Below are 18006 nucleotides of genomic sequence, written 5' to 3'. Positions count from 1 at the left end.
GGACTGGCTTTGCAGTAAGCTTCCCGCTCCGGGGAGGCCACTGAGGGAGCTGGACTTGTGCAGGTGGACGTGGCCACCTCCACCTGGCATCACACTCCGGGACTTCCGGAGCAGTGAGGTTGTGCCCGGGACGCCCGTGCAGAGGCCCTGGGAGGCCTTTACGGACACGCCCACCCTTGTTGGCCGCCCTTGTCTCTTCTGTCCGTCACGCAGCCCCTGTGCCTTCCCAACACTCTATGCTGTCCACTGCGGAACACGGACGCAGGGCTCGCTGATCCCGGCTCCCCCCGCTGTACTGACCACCCCGGAAAGCCCTTCTGGTTTGTGCAGTCTCTGGGTTTGCGCTGATTGACAGAGCAGGCCCAGGGCTCCCATCTCCTGGTTCTGTCCTCAGATGCCCCCAGTGGCTGCAGGGACCCAAAGTCCATCCAGGGACCGGTGCTGTGGCACAGTCTGTGACGCCCGCGTCCCGTATCCGAGCACTGGTTCCGATCCAGGCTCCTCTTCCAGCTCTCTGCCATGCCCTGGGAAAGCAGTGGAGGATGGCCCAAGTGCTGGGGCTCCTGCAGCCACCTGGGAGACTGGGAAGAAGCCCCTGGCTCCTGCCTCTGGCGTGGCCCAGATCTGGCCATTGTAGTCATTTGGGGAGTGAACCAGGGGATGGAAGACTTCTCTCACTTTCTCTCTCTTTCTTTCTCTCTCTCTCTGCCTTTCAAGTAAATAAATAAATGTTTAAAAAAAAAAAAAAGTTGGAAGCTGGAATGAGCAGTGGAGCCGGAACTCAGTCTCGACACGGTGACACGGCGTGATCGTCCCATTTGTCTAAAACCGCACGGGATTTTTTTTTTTTTTTTATCTCCTTTAGTGACTTAGACGAATTCTCTGTCCTTGCAAAGTCCTTGTCAGTTTTGGATGCCATGGTGAGGCGGCTTCCAGGATGGGGTGGTTGCTACTCTAAAATATCCTTTTATTATTATTTTGTAACAAATGGGTTTTTAAAAAACTCTTTATGTTGCTTTTTTTTTTTTTTTTTTTTTTTTTTGACAGGCAGAGTGGACAGTGAGAGAGAGAGACAGAGAGAAAGGTCTTCCTTCTGTTGGTTCACCCCCCCAAATGGCCGCTACAGCCGGCGTACTGTGCCAATCCGAAGCCAGGAGCCAGGTGCTTCTCCTGGTCTCCCATGGGGTGCAGGGCCCAAGCACTTGGGCCATCTTCCACTGCACTCCCTGGACACAGCAGAGAGCTGGACTGGAAGAGGGGCAACCAGGACTAGAACCCAGAGTACCGGTGCCACAGGTGGAGGATTAGCCAAGTGAGCAGCAGCGCCGGCCTATGTTGCTGATTTTTGTAACCTCTTCAGGAAGGATTTATAGTGTGAGATAAAAGGGAAATCATGGAGCCGGCGCTGTGGCAGAGCAGGTAAAGCCACCGCCTGCAGTGCCTGCATCCCATATGGGTGCTGGTTCGAGTCCCAGCTGCTCCACTTCCGATCCAGCTCTCTGCTGTGGCCTGGGAAAGCAGTAGAAGATGGCCGAAGTCCTTGGGCCCCTGCAGCCACATGGAGACCCGGAAGAAGCTCCTGGCTCCTGGCTTCAGATCAGCTCAGGTCTGGCCGTTGAGGCTAACTGGGGAGTGAACCAACGGATGGAAGACCTCTCTCGCTCTGGCTCTCGCTCTCGCTCGCTCTCTCTCTCCCTGCCTCTCCTTCTCTCTGTGTGCATCTCTGGCTTTCAAGTAAATAAATAAATATTTTAAAAAGAGTAAATCACGATGCAAGCAGCACTGAGAGAGCTTTCCTTTTTCTTACATTTATTTATTTATTTGAAAGAATCACAGAGAGGGGGAGAGACAGAGACTGTTCCACCCGCTGGTTCAGTCCTCAAACAGCTGCGACAGCCAGGACTGGGCCAGGCAGAAGTCAGGAGCCAGGGCCGGCGCCGCGGCTCACTAGGCTAATCCTCCGCCTAGTGGTGCCGGCACACCGGGTTCTAGTCCCGGTCGGGGCGCCGGATTCTGTCCCGGTTGCCCCTCTTCCAGGCCAGCTCTCTGCTGTGGCCAGGGAGTGCAGTGGAGGATGGCCCAGGTGCTTGGGCCCTGCACCCCATGGGAGACCAGGAGAAGCACCTGGCTCCTGGCTCCTGGCTCCATCGGATCAGCGCAGTGCGCCGGCCGCGGCGGCCATTGGAGGGTGAACCAACGGCAAAGGAAGACCTTTCTCTCTGTCTCTCTCTCTCACTGTCCACTCTGCCTGTCAAAAAAAAAAAAAAAAAAAAAAAGGTCAGGAGCCAGGAGCTTCTTCCGGGTCTCTCAGGTGGCTGCAGGGGCCCAAGCACTCGGGCCATCGTCTGCTGCTTTTCCAGGCGCATTAGCAGGGAGCTGGATGGGAAGTGGGGCTGCCAGGGCTTGACCCAGTGCTCATATGGGATGTGCAGGCGCAGGCGGCAGCTTAACCCGCTAGGCCACAGCACCAGCCTCCTTATATGCTCTCGTTGTTTTTGTTTGTTTGTTTTAAGATTTATTTATTTATTTGAAAGTCAGGGTTACACAGAGAGAAGCAGAGGCGGGCGGGGCGGGGGGGGGGGTCTTCCCTCTGCTGGTTCACTCCCCAGTTGGCCGCAACAGCTGGAGCTGCGCCGATCCACAGCCAGGAGCCAGGAGCTTCTTCTGGGTCTCCCATGTGGGTGCAGGGGCCCAAGGACTTGGCCCATCTTCCACTGCTTTCCCAGAACATAGCAGAGAGCTGTATCAGAAGTGGAGCAGCCGGGATTCAAACTGGTGCCCACATGGGTTGCCGGCGCTGCATGCCAGGGCTTTAACCTGCTGTGCCACAGCGCTGGCCCCTGTCCCTGTTCTGTCTCGACATCTGCAGGGATGTTTCCCACAAAGGGCTTCTGCTGCCTGGGACAGAGCAGCCCCGCTTGCCCACGAGAGTTCCCAGGTTCCCGCCTTCTTTGGACCCTGGATCTCCTAAAGTGCATCTCTGGGACCAAAGTCCTCCACTCCTGCAGCGTCTGAGTCTGGAGGAGGGGCTCCTTGGCTTGCGTTCCAGCTTCCTGCTCGTGTGCACCCTGGGAGGGGCGACGGCTCACACACTGGGGAGGGACCCTGCCACCCACTTGGGAGACTCCGACGGAGTCCTGGGCTTCTGGCTTCAGCCTGGCCCAGCCGTGGCTGCTGCAGCCATCTGGGGACTGAGCCAGTGGATGGAACCTCCCTCTCTGGCTCTGGCTCTGTCTTTCTATACCTTTTAAATAAAATAAAAATATAAAGTAATAAAAAAAAAGGAAAAAAATACCACCAGCCAACAAGAAGAGAGCAGCACGCCCACCCCCTCCAGTGGCGACAACGCGGGGAGCTGCACGTGCGGGTAGGGACAGAAAATGGCAGGGCCGGGCGGGCAGCCTGGCTGTCCTGAGAGCAACACCCAGCTGACCGCGGCCAGCCTACTCCTGCCCAGGAGAGAGGCGAGCACACGGCACAGCAGAGCGCACGCACGGACGTTCACAGCAGGCGACAGGTGGGGGCTACCCATGCGCCAGACAAACCCGGGGCGCCCACAGCATGGGGTGCTCGTCAGCCCCAGACAGGAAAGAGGCCCCACACCCACAGCAGCCACAGGCGGCGATCCACGGAGGAGGGCACGGCAGCTCCCGTTGCCAGCGGAGGGGGCTGGGACGCGTGGGTACAGGAAGGTTTGAAACTGGTCGCGGTGGTGACCGGGCACCCCGAGGGTGGACTGAAAGCCGCGGAATCGCACCTCAGCAAAGCGAGCGAGAACCAGACGAGCGAGCAGAAGCTGAACGGGCGCGAGGACACCAGGAGGGCAGAGGCGGGGGCAGCTGAGGAGGGGAGGTGGCAGCCCCCTGCAGGGGTGGCCTGGGCCCCCCGGGTCCCGTGCAGAGGGATGGTCTCGGTCATCACAGGGACCCCAGCCCTGAGGCTGCAGGATGTGCTGGGGGGACTGGAGCCAGGTGGTCCCCGCCCCGCTTCAACAGCCCTGCTCTGGGGGGGAGGAGGGGAGGGCACTGAGACCCTTCCCCCCTCCCTGGGGGTCTGTGCTCCCCAGGGGCGGGGCCTGTCTGCTCCGGGCTGGGGTCAGGAGATGGGGCAGCCAGTGATGGCCCAGTGAGCACAACAACTCAGCTGCACCCCAGCTTCCCGCTGCGCGCCGGGGACAAGTGCCCTGGCTTGTCCACCTCTCCAGGGGCAGGTGTGCCCTGGGGGTGGGGCTATCAGGGCTTCTCCCACGGCTCCATCCAGGGAGGATTCTGGGGCTGCCCTCTGTGTTCTTGCCCCTGCTGGGCCCTGCCCTGCACCCAGGCCCCCATCTGTGTGGGTGTGAGGTCCACAGTGTATGTAACCTGGGAGCTGGGGGCGGGGGGGACCAGGCCCTTCAAGGGCCTCCCAGGGGCCCTCCTGTCTCAGCACCTGTACAGGTGGTGCTGGTCTCTCTGGCCCCCCGCCCCAGGTCAGAGCAGGGGGAACGGAGGCTTAGACAGCTGGGTGCTTCTCAGACAGCCGAGTCCCCTGCAGGGAGGGAGGCCGCTGGGGGCGCCCTGCCCGGCCTTGCTAAGCTGTGGGCTGCACACCGCGCGTCTCGTCTCCCACTCCCTGACTGTATTTTAGGAGAGCAGGTGCTACAGGCACAGCCCAGGAGCAGGTGCCTGCCCAGCCCGGGATGCAGCCAGGAGTCCCATGTGACGGGAGACCCCGGATCCAGCCCACGCTGCGCTGTGACCCGGGGCCCTGTGCAGCTGCACCGTCACCGCCCGGGGTACAGCTTCGTGGTCCTGACCAGGCTGCCCTCTGTCCCAGCCCTGCCCCCACCCGTGATGCTGCAGCTTTGGCCTGGACCCCTGCAGCCCGCCCCCAGCTACGCACACTGTCCCGTGCTAGACTCGCTTCAATAAAGCAACCAAGCCGACAAACAGAAAATCCCCCGGCTCCTCAGGGCTCCACAGGCCCTGTCCCCGTGGCACAGAGGTTTGGCACAAGCCACCCCCCCGCTTCATGTCCCCCCACTCCTGCCCTACCCAGCCGCTCCAGCCGCGCGCTGTGTTGGCCAGCCCTTTGCCCGTGCTGACACCTGCCCCTCCAGGGCGCTCCGTAGGACGACCTGAGATTCACAACAGCGGGAGGCCGGCGTTTCAGACAGAGCCCCTGGCCAAGGCCTCAACAGACCAGGCCAGACGGAGCGGCCCGTGCCAGAAGCCAGGGAAACATTCAGCGAGCGAGCTGGCCTTCCTGAAGACAGGAGGCTCCTGGCCACCGGTCAGCACGAGGAGGCTGCACTTTCACCCTCACTGGGAGCCGCAGGAAGCGCCCATGCTGGCCGATCAATCGCCATCGCACTGGGTCTCTTCCTTCTCTGCACCTGCCCTGGCCCCGGGGGTGGGGGTGGGGGAGGGGAGCTCACATTCATTCTGTTTTCTGGGAAGCAGGAGCCCCATTTCTGATGCAGGAACCCAAGTCCATTAGGTCATGGACACGTGATCCGTGGGTTGTCTTTTGAGGATACAACACAGTCTCCCTCCACACCCACACCCACACCCACGCGCGCGAGCCACAGCCAGGCGGCCACAGCGACCTCTGGGTCATGGGGCTTCCGTGATTTCCCGTTTTCTGCTCTTCCATGTCTGCTACCCTTGCAATATTCGGAAAACAAAGGTGAGGACGGGAAGAAAGGACCAGAGCGGAGATTCCCCTCGTCCCTGCCTCCCTCCCCTACCTGTGCAGTCCAACACGGAGGCCACGCCCTCCCCACGCCCGGCCCTGTGAGACCCGGGCGCCAGCCCCACTCCTGCCCCTGCACAGTTTGTGCAAAAACACGAGCCGTCCTCTCACTGCTGGGCCTTTGTACCTGGGCTCTCTGGGGCTTGCGCTCCTTCTCACTGTTGACTGATTGATCTGTAAAGATTTATTTTCTCACTTGCTTGTTTGACTGGCAGAGTCACAGAGACAGAGTCAGAGAGACAGACAGAGATCCTCCACCTGCTGGTTCACTCCCCAAACGGGCATCATGGCTGGGGCCAGGCCGGGTCGAAGGCAGGAGCCAGGAACTCCGTCTGGGTCTCCTCCATGGGTGGCAAAGACCCAAGCCTTGCGCCATCTTCCACTGCATTCCCAGGTGCAGTAGCAGGGGGCTGGATCGGAAGTGGAGCAGCCGGGACTAGAACCGGTGTCCATATAGGATGCTGGCGCTGCAGGCGGTGGCTTTACCCGCTGTGCCACAGCGCCGCCCTGCACTGAATTTCATCTGTCTCCTTGTGTTGGAATAAACCAAGCAGGGAGCAAGATAGCTCCCCTCCCCCCAGCCCTGTGAGTCACCCTCGTGACCGGCTGGGCCTGAGGCTGGTCTTGGAGTTCCAGGAGATTGTAGGATTCAAAGATAGGATTCCTGCACAACCCTTCACACAGAGCCTGGGCCCCAAGACTCCAGGAACTGGAGATGTGCTTTCTGTCTCAGCTTCCTCCTCTGTAAACTGGGGCTGGGGGAGGCGCTTGTCCCAAACAAGGGAGGAAACAGGATCGTGAAGGAAGAGGTGGCCACGTCTGGACCATGGAAATGCGAGAGACTCCTGTAGGAGCAGAGATGGCGCCTACAAAAACTAAGGACACGACACGGAGAGCAGGCGCCCTTCACGGCCAATAGACCAGCAACGCCCGCGCCCCCCAAGCCCGCCCCGCCCCACCCCACCCGGCTCCCCAGGAGAGCCCCTCGGACAGAGGGTATCCCCCACATTCTGTGAAGAGCACCTCCAACGTCAGGGTGTGGGGTGGCCGACGGGCACAGCCTGGGACCCCGCATCCTAGGTGGGAGCCCCCAGCTCCAGCTTCCTGTTGCCGTGGTCCCTGGGAGGCAGCAGGTGACAGTGCTGGGGCCTCTGCTCCAGATGGCTGCAGCCTGGCCCAGCTCTGGCTCTTACAGGCATCTGGGGAGTGAACCAGTGCACAGATCTGTCTGTCTCTCTCTCTCTGCCTTTCAAATAAAAAGAAAGTGGATGTAGCCCATTCAGTATAAATAATGGTCCCCAAATGCATCCACCTGCCCGTCCCTGGAGCCTGTAGGCCGTCCTGTGTAGCCACAGAGCGGACCCCGTGTTTGGGGGAAGTCAGCTGAGATGGGAGACCATCTTGCTGGGCTCTGAGTCGGGGTGGGGGCAGGGAGAGACTTACCCCCTGCCGTAGGTTTAGGGTGGCCCAGAAAAAGATGGGTCCCCATGCCAGTTGCGGGGACAGGTGAATGTGGCCTTTTGTGGGAAGAGGGTCTTTGCAGATGTAACTAACTTATGGATCTCAACATGACATCATCCTGGATTACCCAGGTGGGCCCTGAATTCATGGACACAGAAGGGGAGGGGCCGCTGTTTTGGCTCGGCGGGGTAAGCTGCAGCCTGCGAGGCTGGCACCCCGTATCTGAGCACAAGTTCGAGTCCTGACTGCTCTGCTTCCCACCCAGCTCCCTGCTAATGCACTGGGAAGGCAAAGGAGGGCGGCCCAAGGACTTGGGTCCCTGCTCCCACGTGGGAGACCCAGAAGAAGCTCCTGGCTCCTGGCTCCAGCCTGGCCCAGCCCTGGCTGTCACAGTCATTTGGGGAATCAACCAGCAGATGGAAGATCTCTCTCTGTCTCCCCTTGTCTGAGTGGCTCTTTCAAATAAATAATAAACGTCTTTTGAAAAAGAGACAGACGAGAAGCCAAAGGCCCAGAGGGAGAAGGCCCGGTGAAGGCGGAGCCAGAAGTGGGGACGATGAGGCCAGGGCGCCGCCGGGCGGGCAGGAGCTTTCCCGGATCCTCGGGCGGGACCGCAGCCAGCACCGGGTTCCAGCCCAGACACTAACGCCAGAGCTCCGGCCTCTAGAAAATGCGCGTGATGTAAAGTGCTTATTGATCTTCATCTACTTCAAAGGCAGAGTGCCCGGGGGGGGGGGGGGGGTCAATCTCCAGATGGCTGCAATACTCAGGACGGGGCTGGGCCAAAGCCAGGCGCCAGGGATTCTGCTTGGGCCTCACGTGGACGGCAGGGACCAGGTGCTTGAGCCATCACCCGCTGCCTCCCAGGGCGCACCTGAGCAGGAAGCTGGGAACGGAGGCGGGGCCTGGACAGGAACCTGGCACTCTGATAAGGGTGTGGGTCTCCAAGTGGGGTCCTAATCACTGAGCCCATGTTTGCCCCAACACCAACTTAAAAAGGCAGAGTGACAGAGAGAGGACTTCCATCTGCTGGTTCTTCCCAAACGGTAGCAGGAGCCCGTCCCATTCTCCCACACAGGAGCAGGAGCCGGAGGACTGGGACCGCCCTCCTCTGCGTCCCAGGGGCCTTAGCGCGGCACTGGATGGGCAGCAGCGGGACTCGAACCAGCACTGACATGGGCTGCCGAGGTCGCAAGCAGCTGCCACACACTGGCCCTCCCACCCCCGCTAACTTTCTGAAATCCACTTGTACATAGTGCAATGATGACCACAGCCCAGATCAGCATCCGTGTGCGTGTGTGTGCGTGCGTGTGCATGGGTGTGTGTGTGCGTGTGTGTGTGTGTGTGAAATCCGCCGTCCTGCAGTGTTGTGAGCCTGAACCCTGGCCCTGCAGTCACCCCCGGACCCACCGCAGGACCCCTGTGCAGGTGAGATGTGGACCCTCTGCACGACACGGAGGACACGGAGCACTTCCGGCACTCACACCCTCGGCTCCAGGTGTCTCCCCGGAGAAGTGCTGGCGCCGGCGCAGGGAGGCAGGTGCACGCCACTGGCTGTGGACAGCAGTGACAGTGTCCATGGCCACAGCAGGGAGGCTTAGAGCTCACGTGGCCAGACCACTCCTGAATGGGGCCTGCACATCTCCCCTGGACTGGAGACGGGGTTCCTCTGGCTTCTCTGGAATGGCTGGACTTGCACGAAGAGACTGCAATTTGGACAAAAGTGAGCACCAAGGCACAGGGCTGTGCCCAGGTGCAGTGGGCTTCCTGTAAGTGACAGAGCCCACCGGGCCCCTGGTCTGTGACTGCCCTCTGCTGGGATGAAGAGCCCTAGGGCAGGTCCAGATCTGCTGACTCCGCCCCTTTCTGGGGGGGATGTCCCGAACAGCAAGTCAGCGAGAGGAATGCTCAGTGACCCGGTGTGGGGGAGCTCAGGAACCACAACCTAGAACAACCGCCAGCTGCCAGGAGCGGCCCGAGCCTGGGGTACCGGGGCTACCAGGATCTCCCAGCCGATTCCAAGGGCGTCCCCCTTCCTCGGGATGTGGGACACCTCCCTGCTAGTGTACGCATGGGACAGACACGCCCACAGCGCAGGGCTCAGCCGTCCTGCCCGGTCCCCCTGCGAAACTTTGTGCAGCCGGCGACGCCTCTGCCCTGGATGCCATCTCCCCCCAAGGCTCCCGGCCTCCGCCTGGACCGCTGCCCACAGCAGCTCCCCAGCGGGCAGGCCGGCAAGGGTCTCTGGGCCACTCCCTCCCCAGTTCAGAGCCCTCCGCCCTGCTCCCGCTTCCATCAGCATAAAAGCCAAAGTCTGCACCACAGCCGAGGGCAGCCCACGTGGGCTTACACACCGCATCCCCACGCGTGCACTTTTCTTCCCGAAACAGAACGAAACAGAAAGCAACACAGGCAGGGCGCTGCACACGGCAGAGCAGTGAGCTGCGGCAGGTAGCGGATTCGGTCAGCCCAGAATCCCCATGTTACAGCGCGCACACACACACGCACGGCGAGAGAGCACACAGGCTGCCTCCCAGAGATGGAAACCTCACGCTGGGCTGCAGAGTAACTATGTAGTGAGGCGTCCATCCCAGCGGTACACACAGCATCACACAACGTGACACACGACATGGCATGGCGTATGTTTCCTGCATGAAGCTTGCAACACGTGCAGTGCGTCCATGCATGTGCACACACACACACACACACACACGGGGAGCTGTGGGCGATCACGTGGACGTGCACACGGGGCTCAGGCGAACTCTTGCTGCAGGTGGCGGTGCCCCGGAGACGGCTCTGCGGGTGTGAAGGAAGCCAGGCCAGGCAGAAGGGAGGCAGGCGGTCCTGTGGGGGCCCTGGAGGCTGTGGGACCCCCAGAGCTGTGTCCGCTGGGGCGGAGGGGACCACCTGCGTTTGCCGGATCTCCCTGTCCATGCCCCTTCCCTGTGCATTCTCCCTCAGGGGTGAGTAAGCTCTAGAAAGAGCTGGAGAGGAGCCATCTCCAGCTTTGGGGGCCATTCGCGTCTGGTGCAGACACGCAGCCCCGCCGGCGGAAGCAGCCGCAGCCACAGGAAGTGTGGACGCAGAGAGAGGCAGCGGGGCTCCGCCCGCACAGCCCTGCTCCGGGGACTCTGACAGCCAGGATGCCCGCTGCTCCAGGACCGGCTTCGGGGCGTCTGTGGGTGCTGCCCACCCGTCCCTTTCCCCGGCAGCTGTCTCTTAGGCCTCCCGACCTAAGCGGCCGCCCCCACTGCCCCTGCTTGGTTCCTCAGGCCTCCCCGCGGCCACCCCAATGCTGGACTGGCCCTAGCACCGTCCCCGTCCTCCCCAGCCCAGACAGGGGCGGCGGTGGGCAGGTGCTTGTCTTGTTCCTGGCTGATGGCCAGCTCCGGGAGTGAGGCCAGGGGCACAGCAGGTGCTTGGTGAGCCCTCCACCCCCACCCTGCTTCTGTCCAGGGAGCTCCCCCAGCACTGGCCAGGGGGACCCATGCCTGGCCACTCAGCATCACAGTGGCTGGACGGGCATGGCCTGCGGGCTGGGCTGGAGCTTACGTGAAGTTCTCCTGGGGCAGCTCTCAGCCGTCAGAGAAAACAAGGGGGCAACAGGACCAGGCAGGGCTGGAGGGCCCGTGGCCTGTGACTCTCGGCCCAGCCCCCTCTCCCAGATACCCAGGGGAGGGGGCGGTGGCGCTGCTCCAGCCAGGTCTTCGCGCGCTGAGGCCCCGCGAGGCCGGGGAGGGGCTGTCACTGCTGTGAGCGCGTGGCACCAAACAGCGAGGGCAGTGTGGCGGGCGGCCTGTCGACGTTTCTTGCATCACAGGCGCAGGAAGGGCCGCTTCTCTACGGTGGGCGGGGACTCTTCAAGTATGAAACATACACGCACATCAAATTGAAGACACCAGCTTCACGTTCAAGTTTATTCTGACCCCTCTCCCCAGACCACAGCTCCATCAAGGTTTAGCCAGTAGGAAAGCAGAGCCTCCCCCCCACCCCGACGGCTGCAAGCAGAGGGCTGCTGCCCGCCGGGACCAGCCACCTGCAGGGACAACTCAGGGCAGGCGCAGAGCAGGTCAGGGGGCAGCTCGGGCCCAGCCTGCCCAGCCCCCACCCCACCTCTGGGTGACTCTGCCTCTCTCAGCTTCATCGCCCATGAAATGGAGAAAGTAACGGGGGCTCAGGGAAGGCACGGAGGACGCCCCCGCCCCCGCAGCCAACCTCGGGGCTCCATTAGAACAGTGATGGGCAGTGGTAACCATGGAAACCGGGCAGCGGCCCCTCCCCTGGCTCCGCCCACCACCCCTTAGGCCACTCCCAATTTCGGCTTCCTTGGCTTCTACCTGGACAGGTCTGTGCCGGGGGAGTGGAAGAAAGCCTTGCCTCACCCCCACCCCACCTGCAGCTTCAGGGAACGGCCGGTGGGAGGGACGTGCCTGTTCACTGAACGTGCTCTGGGGCTGTCTGACAGGCACGGAGGGCCCCCACTCTCAAGTGCTCTGTGTAGAGACCCCGCCTCTCCAGCCAGTTACCTGCCTCCCCCCGTAAGAGCAGGCACAGCCGGGGCCCAGCTGGGCTGAACCTGGGTGAGACAGATGTGCGTCCTGACGAAGGAGGGCGTTCCCGGGGCCCGGGGACAGGCAGCGCTCATCAGTACAAGCGGGCGGGGTGGCAAGTTCAGTTCCTGTCTCTTTCCTTTGTCAGAAGAGAGCAGGCGATGTCCGGCTGGCTGGGACTGAGCAGGTCAGTGTGGTCTGGGGTGCCAGGCAGTTAGAGCTGGAGGGGGCTGTGCCACCAGCTGTACCCGCCAGGGCGTCCCGATGGAAGGGGGAGCCCCATACCGAGTTGCCTCCACCTCCCTGGTTTCCACTGGCCGGCGCAGGTCGGGTGGTGTGGGGAGAAGGCCATGTCAGGGCACACGTGGCCACGTTCAAGTCCAGCCCTGAGTCCTAGTTCTGGGCGGAGGACGCTGCGTGGGAGGCGGGCGGCCGCTCCCCGGCGGCGCAGAGCTGGGCGCGCACCTCCTGCACCTGCGCGCGCAGCTCCTCCAGCGCGCTCTGCGGCGGCACCGCCTGCACCTGCGCCTGCAGCGCCTCCAGCGCCAGCGCCAGGTGGCCCACCTCGTCCCGCAGCGCGTCCCAGGCCGCCCGCTGCTCCTCCTCCTTGTGGCGCTGCTGCGACTGGTGGCGCCAGTACTCCAGGACCAGGCAGCCTCCGCCCACGATGAAGATGGTGGCCTCGCCCAGCAGCTCGGCGCCCAGCTCGGCGGCCGCCTCCTCGTTCAGCGGCTTGATGGCCGTGCCCCGGAAGCCCATGATGCGCATCTTGGTCCGCATCTCCACCCAGTGGTACACTGCGAGGGGAGAGAGGGGTCAGCTGCGTGCGGAGCCCGATCCAAACCTTGCCCCTCCTCGCCACGGTCCTCAGTGGTGCAAATGGGTACGCGGCAGCCAGGATGCGGGGTGGGGAATGGCGGCGCGTCTGGACAGCACCTGCACCCAGCGTCACCCAGCGTCACCCCAGGACATCTCTACAAGCGCCCTCTGGTCCTGCAGAGGCCACGCCCCTGGAGTCACAAGGACCTGCTGCGAGCCAAGGTCACAGGTATAGAAGCACAGGTATATAGCTCCCTCCGCTCCTCCCTTCAGTCACGCTGGGGCCAGGCCGCCCTCCTCCCCTGGCACTGCGGCCCCACCCATCTCCCACAAGGAAGGCCAACCCCCTTCTTTATCTTCCGCAAGTGTGAAGTTGGGGTGCTGCGAAGGGGGAACCCGTAGGGTAAGCAATCCTCTCCCCACACTCCGGGGCGAAGGGGGCGCTCAGTGCCACGCCGGCACCGGCTTCCCAGTGAGGTTCTGGGCACCTCCCTAGGAACGGGCACACGGCAGGCGCCGCGGGAGCAGACACTGAGGAAGGCGCTCAGCCCGAGTCCCTGAGACCACGGCAGAACTGCTGCTGACCGGGACTCCCTCCCGCCGGAGTCCCCGTGCCTCCGAGGGCACGAGACGCTAGAGCCGAGCCGGCCACGGCACACTCGGCACACGCGAGCCACAGACATGCCTGCCAGGAAGGTTTCAAACTGTGCACTAAAAATTTTAAAATCAGCTCAATCCAGAAGAACCTCTTTCATCACAAAGAACCTTACGGTCACAGGGAATTAAAATGTGAATTCTGCACGCCGTTTGGTTGTGGGTCTATGACTCCTTGGAGAGAATGCGGGGGGACCGGGACGGCATCTATGAAAGTGTACAATTTCCGACTGCAAAGCAGAGCCCGTTCCTCCCAGTTTCTCCAGCTGGACCTCGGCAGCACCAAGGCACAAGATGGGTTCAGAGGGCAGCTGGACACTCAGGACACACCAGAAACGCCATCTGCTGGGACTGCACAGCCGTGGGAAGCGCAGCTTGAACGTGCAGGTTTACCTGTCCCTGTCTTTAAGGGGTGGGGCAGCAGGAGGGGCGGGGCCTCTGCTGGACTGCAGACAGGAGGCCCGGGCCCTGGCAGCCACTGTGGCAGCCAATGGGGGCTTGGCCCTGGGGCTGCGGGCTGCTCGGGGTCCTCCAACACTGAGGTTTTAGCCCAAGAAGGAGCTGGGGTCCCGGGGGTCTGCTACCTGCCACCTGGGCCGCCTCCCCCTGGTGACCACCACACCGGCTCTGGGCAGGTCCACCAAGTTGTGACACAGCACAGAGGCCCCACCCCCGTGCCGCTCCAAGCTCCTGGATGTCCCCATCTCCAGAGCCATGAGCTAAATAAATTTCCGTTCAATACAAATCAGTCTCCGGCATTTTGCTAAGGCAATGAGGAAAGGGCAGAGTGCCTGGAGCCGGTCTCGCCTCCACTCCCAACCCAGCTTCCTGCCGGTGTGCACCCGGAGGCAGCAGGTGCCAGACCAGTGCACGAGGGAGACCCAGACGGAGCTCCCGCTCCTGGCTTTGGCCTGACCCAGCCCTGGCTCTTGCAGGCATTTGGGGAGTGAGCCGATCGATCGATCAATCGATCTCTCTCTCTCTCTCTCTCAGCCTTTCAAATAAAGCAATCCATAAGCTTTTTAAAAACAGACACGGCACACTGAGCATGTCCACGCCTGGAATCAGCTCCCAGCAGAGTGGACCGAGCGCGCAGCCGGGAGGCCTGGGGCCGCGCGCGGCAGACCCAGTAGGAGGAACACACGTGAGCGTCCGGGAGCCGAGTTCCAGACACTTGGTGTGCTGTGTCCAGACACACGCTCATCTTCGGCCGTCTCCCAGGGCCCTGGCTCCGTAGTTTGATTTGGAGACCTTTAATAACCTAACACCTCCAGGCCCAACAATCGGACCAAGGTACACGGGCCTCCTGCAGTGCCCTCCCCAGCATTTGTGGTTTGAGGGTAGACCTCTCACAGTTTCCATCAGGCTTATTCCTAGACCTCGGCGGGGTGCTGATACTGTTGTAAACGTTTCCAGTTGTTTGCTGACAGCATATAAATACAGTTGACTTCTGTGCACTGATCAGTATCCAGCAAGGTCACTGGGAGCCTCGTGAATGTCAATGCCTTCCTGGACTCGGCTTGCGATGGGCGCAGTGACGTCATCAGTCAACACGCAGTCTTGCGTCTCATTTCTGCCTGGTTACATGGCCTCAGCCTCCAGTAGGGAGCTGGCGGGTGGAGGCGGTGGAAGGCGACCCTGGCTCATTCCCAACACTGGGGCGCGCGCTCCCCTCAGCTTTCGGTACAAGCAAGCTGTGGGCCAAGAGTCCCTCTCTCCTCTGGCACCACGGGCACGCGCTGAACGCCATCGGTGGCTCCCCCGGGGCAGCGCGGCTTTGTCCTTCAGGCTGCTCCTCCAGTGGGCTGCACCGACTTCACCAGCCAGACCACCCTGCAGGCTTGGGGTAAGTCCCACCCACCAGCACAGCACACGGCTCTCGCCGCGGACGTCTGACCCGGCCCCAGAATCTCCCTCCCTTGTGATGCCCCGTGCAGGGCTGGTGCCGGGCGCCGGGGAGGAGCCACTGCTCCCGCCCTGGCTGCGGGTTAAGGTGGCGTGGGCACCAGTGTCGCTTCTTCCGCGAAGCCGTCCAGGCCTGCAGCTTTGTTTACGACTCCCTGTCTCCACGGATACGAGACCACGCAGGTTTTTATGGCCTTCTTACGTGGATACTGTTTTCCGTGGGACTGTCCGTGTCCTCTGAGTTGTTAGATTCGCTAGCCAAGTCGTCCTGGACGACCTCGTTACTGAAAGGGAGGCCCTCCCACACCTCGCCCGCCTCTGACGGCAGCCTGTGCCCCTGCCCGTCGGTGCCCACTCCCCCTCCAGGGCACAGCGTGGGGTCCTGCTCTTCAGCAGCCCCGGGGCTCCACTTCCCAGCCCTAACGGGCACCGCGGGTGACACGTCTGCCTCTCCCAGGGACCCAGAGCTTCGCAAGGGCCGGCCCTTCCATGTCCAGCCTCCTCTTTCCCCGCCCGGCCCCAGGGCCTCTTTCAGAACTCGGGAGGACCGGGAGGACCGCCTCTTCCCCCAGGAAGCCTCCCCGGACTCCCCCAGGCAGGGTCACAGGGACTCTCAGGGCTCCCACAGCACCGCTGTTCTGGGTCAGCTGACTTCGGAAACACAGGCCCGGCGGTTAGGCAGGGTCCCACCTGCTGCCAGGCCTCTGGCAAACTGCCCCAGTCCCTCTAAGCCTGGAGACCAGCGTCCTGACCCCCCGGCTCCCACGGCGCTGGGCAGGCGCGCAGTGCCTCCAGGCTTCCTCCCAGCCCCTGCGTGAACGCTATCCTGAGTGTCCACTCTGCGACGACTCCCGCCTGTCCTGACTTCAGGTCTTCCTGCCTGACGTCCACTCGGCCTCTGCGGACCTCAAGCCGCTTCTGCCTGGGGCTGAGGGCTTAACCGCAAGCCAAGTGTCACTCCTGCCGGGGCCGCCACCTGCCCTGCGGCCCCTCCGCTGGTGTTCCCGGTGCCACCTTGGCCACACGCCGCCACCTGTGCACCTGAGAAGCCACACGGGCCGGGCCGGGCCGGGCCACGTAGCAGTGGGGTCGGGGTGGGGACCCTCGGATCCTCCCCCCGCCATGACAGCAGCGCTGGAGTCTGCAGGCGACCTCAGCCGGCCTCCCAGCCCAGGGCCAGGCCCCGCCAATGGCAGCCAGGGCTGAGTCACAGATCTGCACGCGGATCTGGGCTCTGTCACTTCCTGGCTGGCTGGGCTGAGCCTCACTAGCACGGCGGTGAGAAGCACCCAGCTGGCGGGCAGAGAATGAAACCGCTCGGCTCACAAGTGTGCGCCAGCCGCTGCTTCCGGCCTGGAATTCCATTCCAGAGCTCGGCCCTGGGCCAGGCAGGACACTTCTCAGCCTGCTCACTGCCCACCCCCGCCCCACAGCAGGTGTCCCGACCCTGGTGCCCCCTCCAGGAAGCCTTCCTTGACCAGCAGGTCCCTCCCTGGGGCCCCGACCCGGCTCTGACCACGCCAGTGTCAGTGCAGTGCCCCAGCCCCGCGTCTGGTCACCGAGGTGGCTTTATGCCTTCTGTGCCATCTGTCCCCTCAACAACAGGCGGTGCCAGGCCCCTCCCTCAGGCTGCCCCTCCCCGTCCCCACAGACCCCTCCCCTCAGCTTCAGGGGCTGGCAGCTCCCAAGAGACCACTGCCCGAAGCCCTGTTGTCACATCTACTTCCTGGGACAACTCAGCCCCTCGTGACCCAAACTTCTGGCGCGATCGCTCTCGGCCGAGCTCCCGGCGTCAGCCCGCCCAGGTGAGCACACGCCGGCGCCAGCCCCCAGCAGCGACACTCAAGCACCGGCCACAGGGCGCTGCGCCAGGGGCCCTTCCCTCTGGCAAGATCTGCGGTGTCTGCACCCTCACCCTCCCCTCAGGGGACGGGCACGGCGCCCCCTCCCCCATGGGGGGCCTGCCCACTCCTGCTGCTTCCCTGTGGAATGCGGGCGGGCGAGGCCCCTCGGGGGCACCTGGAGTCAGGGCTGAAGCAGCCGGAGCAGCCCAGGCCGGAGGGCGTGGCCTGCACACCTGCCGGGGAGGGGCTGGGCTGCTGGGAAGGCGGAGTTTCTCCATGCGGGGCGGGCAGTCAAGCACCAGGCCCGCCCTCCCCAGGACGTGGACGGAAGGGGATCCGGAGGACGGCAGGTCCCTTACTCACAAGCACAGGGCGTGGGGGGTGTGTGCAGACCACTGCCCGCCGCCTGTGGGAGCAGAAAGTGGGCGGAGACGGCGCGGCTTCCTTCTCCCTATCAGACGTCACCCAAGGCTCTGACTCTCAGTCAGGCCCTCGCACTCCCTGTACGTGGGCTACGAGCAACCACACACACACACACACACACACACACACACACGGGACACACACACACACGGGACACCGGGACTGACTGCCTGGCCCCGGGCCGGCCACTCCATTTGGGGAGTGAGCCAGCAGGTGTGAGCTCACTCTCCCCGCCCCCCAACAGGTAAATAACGATTCAGAAATGAGAAGTAGCTCAAAGTACTCTCCTGGGTGAGACCCCAGGGCAAAGCCCACCCTTCAAGTGACCAAGCAAGGGACCAGCGGCGTGCTCGGTGACGTCAGCGCTGAGGACACCTTGCTAACCCACACGCTCCCTCCCCCGGCGAGGCCCTACCCTTGCCCCCAGGCTTGTCAGCGCCCCCCCCCCCCCCCCCGCCCTGCCCCGAGCTTGCAGTACCAGCCCCGGCCAGCCAGGGCTGTGACCGTCTGTTCTCCGGGAACAGCCTTGCCGCCTGCACCTGAGTCTGGGAGGGGGCAGGGTGAGCGGGTGGAAGGCCGGCTCCTCTGAGGGGAGAGGGGTACGCAGCCCCTGAGGG

General features: G+C 62.9%; 1 protein-coding gene across 2 annotated transcripts in view; it reads right to left on the bottom strand.

Annotated features, from left to right (window-relative positions):
- The window catches only part of OPA3 (outer mitochondrial membrane lipid metabolism regulator OPA3), a 33589-nt gene that overhangs the window by 4226 nt on the left and 11357 nt on the right, over nucleotides 1-18006 (bottom strand). The window contains exon 2 of one of the 2 annotated variants that reach the window (XM_070062092.1): nucleotides 11084-12541. The exons of the other annotated variant lie outside the window; for it this stretch is intronic. Within the exon in view, the coding sequence (XP_069918193.1) occupies nucleotides 12138-12541 (404 nt within the window). The 3' untranslated portion in view covers nucleotides 11084-12137. Of the gene's footprint in view, nucleotides 1-11083; nucleotides 12542-18006 lie in introns of those variants that run through there. 2 annotated transcript variants of the gene reach the window in all.

The sequence above is a fragment of the Oryctolagus cuniculus genome, chromosome 18, assembly GCF_964237555.1.
Source record: "Oryctolagus cuniculus chromosome 18, mOryCun1.1, whole genome shotgun sequence".
Lineage (NCBI taxonomy): Eukaryota > Metazoa > Chordata > Mammalia > Lagomorpha > Leporidae > Oryctolagus > Oryctolagus cuniculus.
The sequence above is the reverse complement of the archived record's forward strand: the minus strand, read 5'-3'. Positions and strand labels throughout refer to the sequence as shown.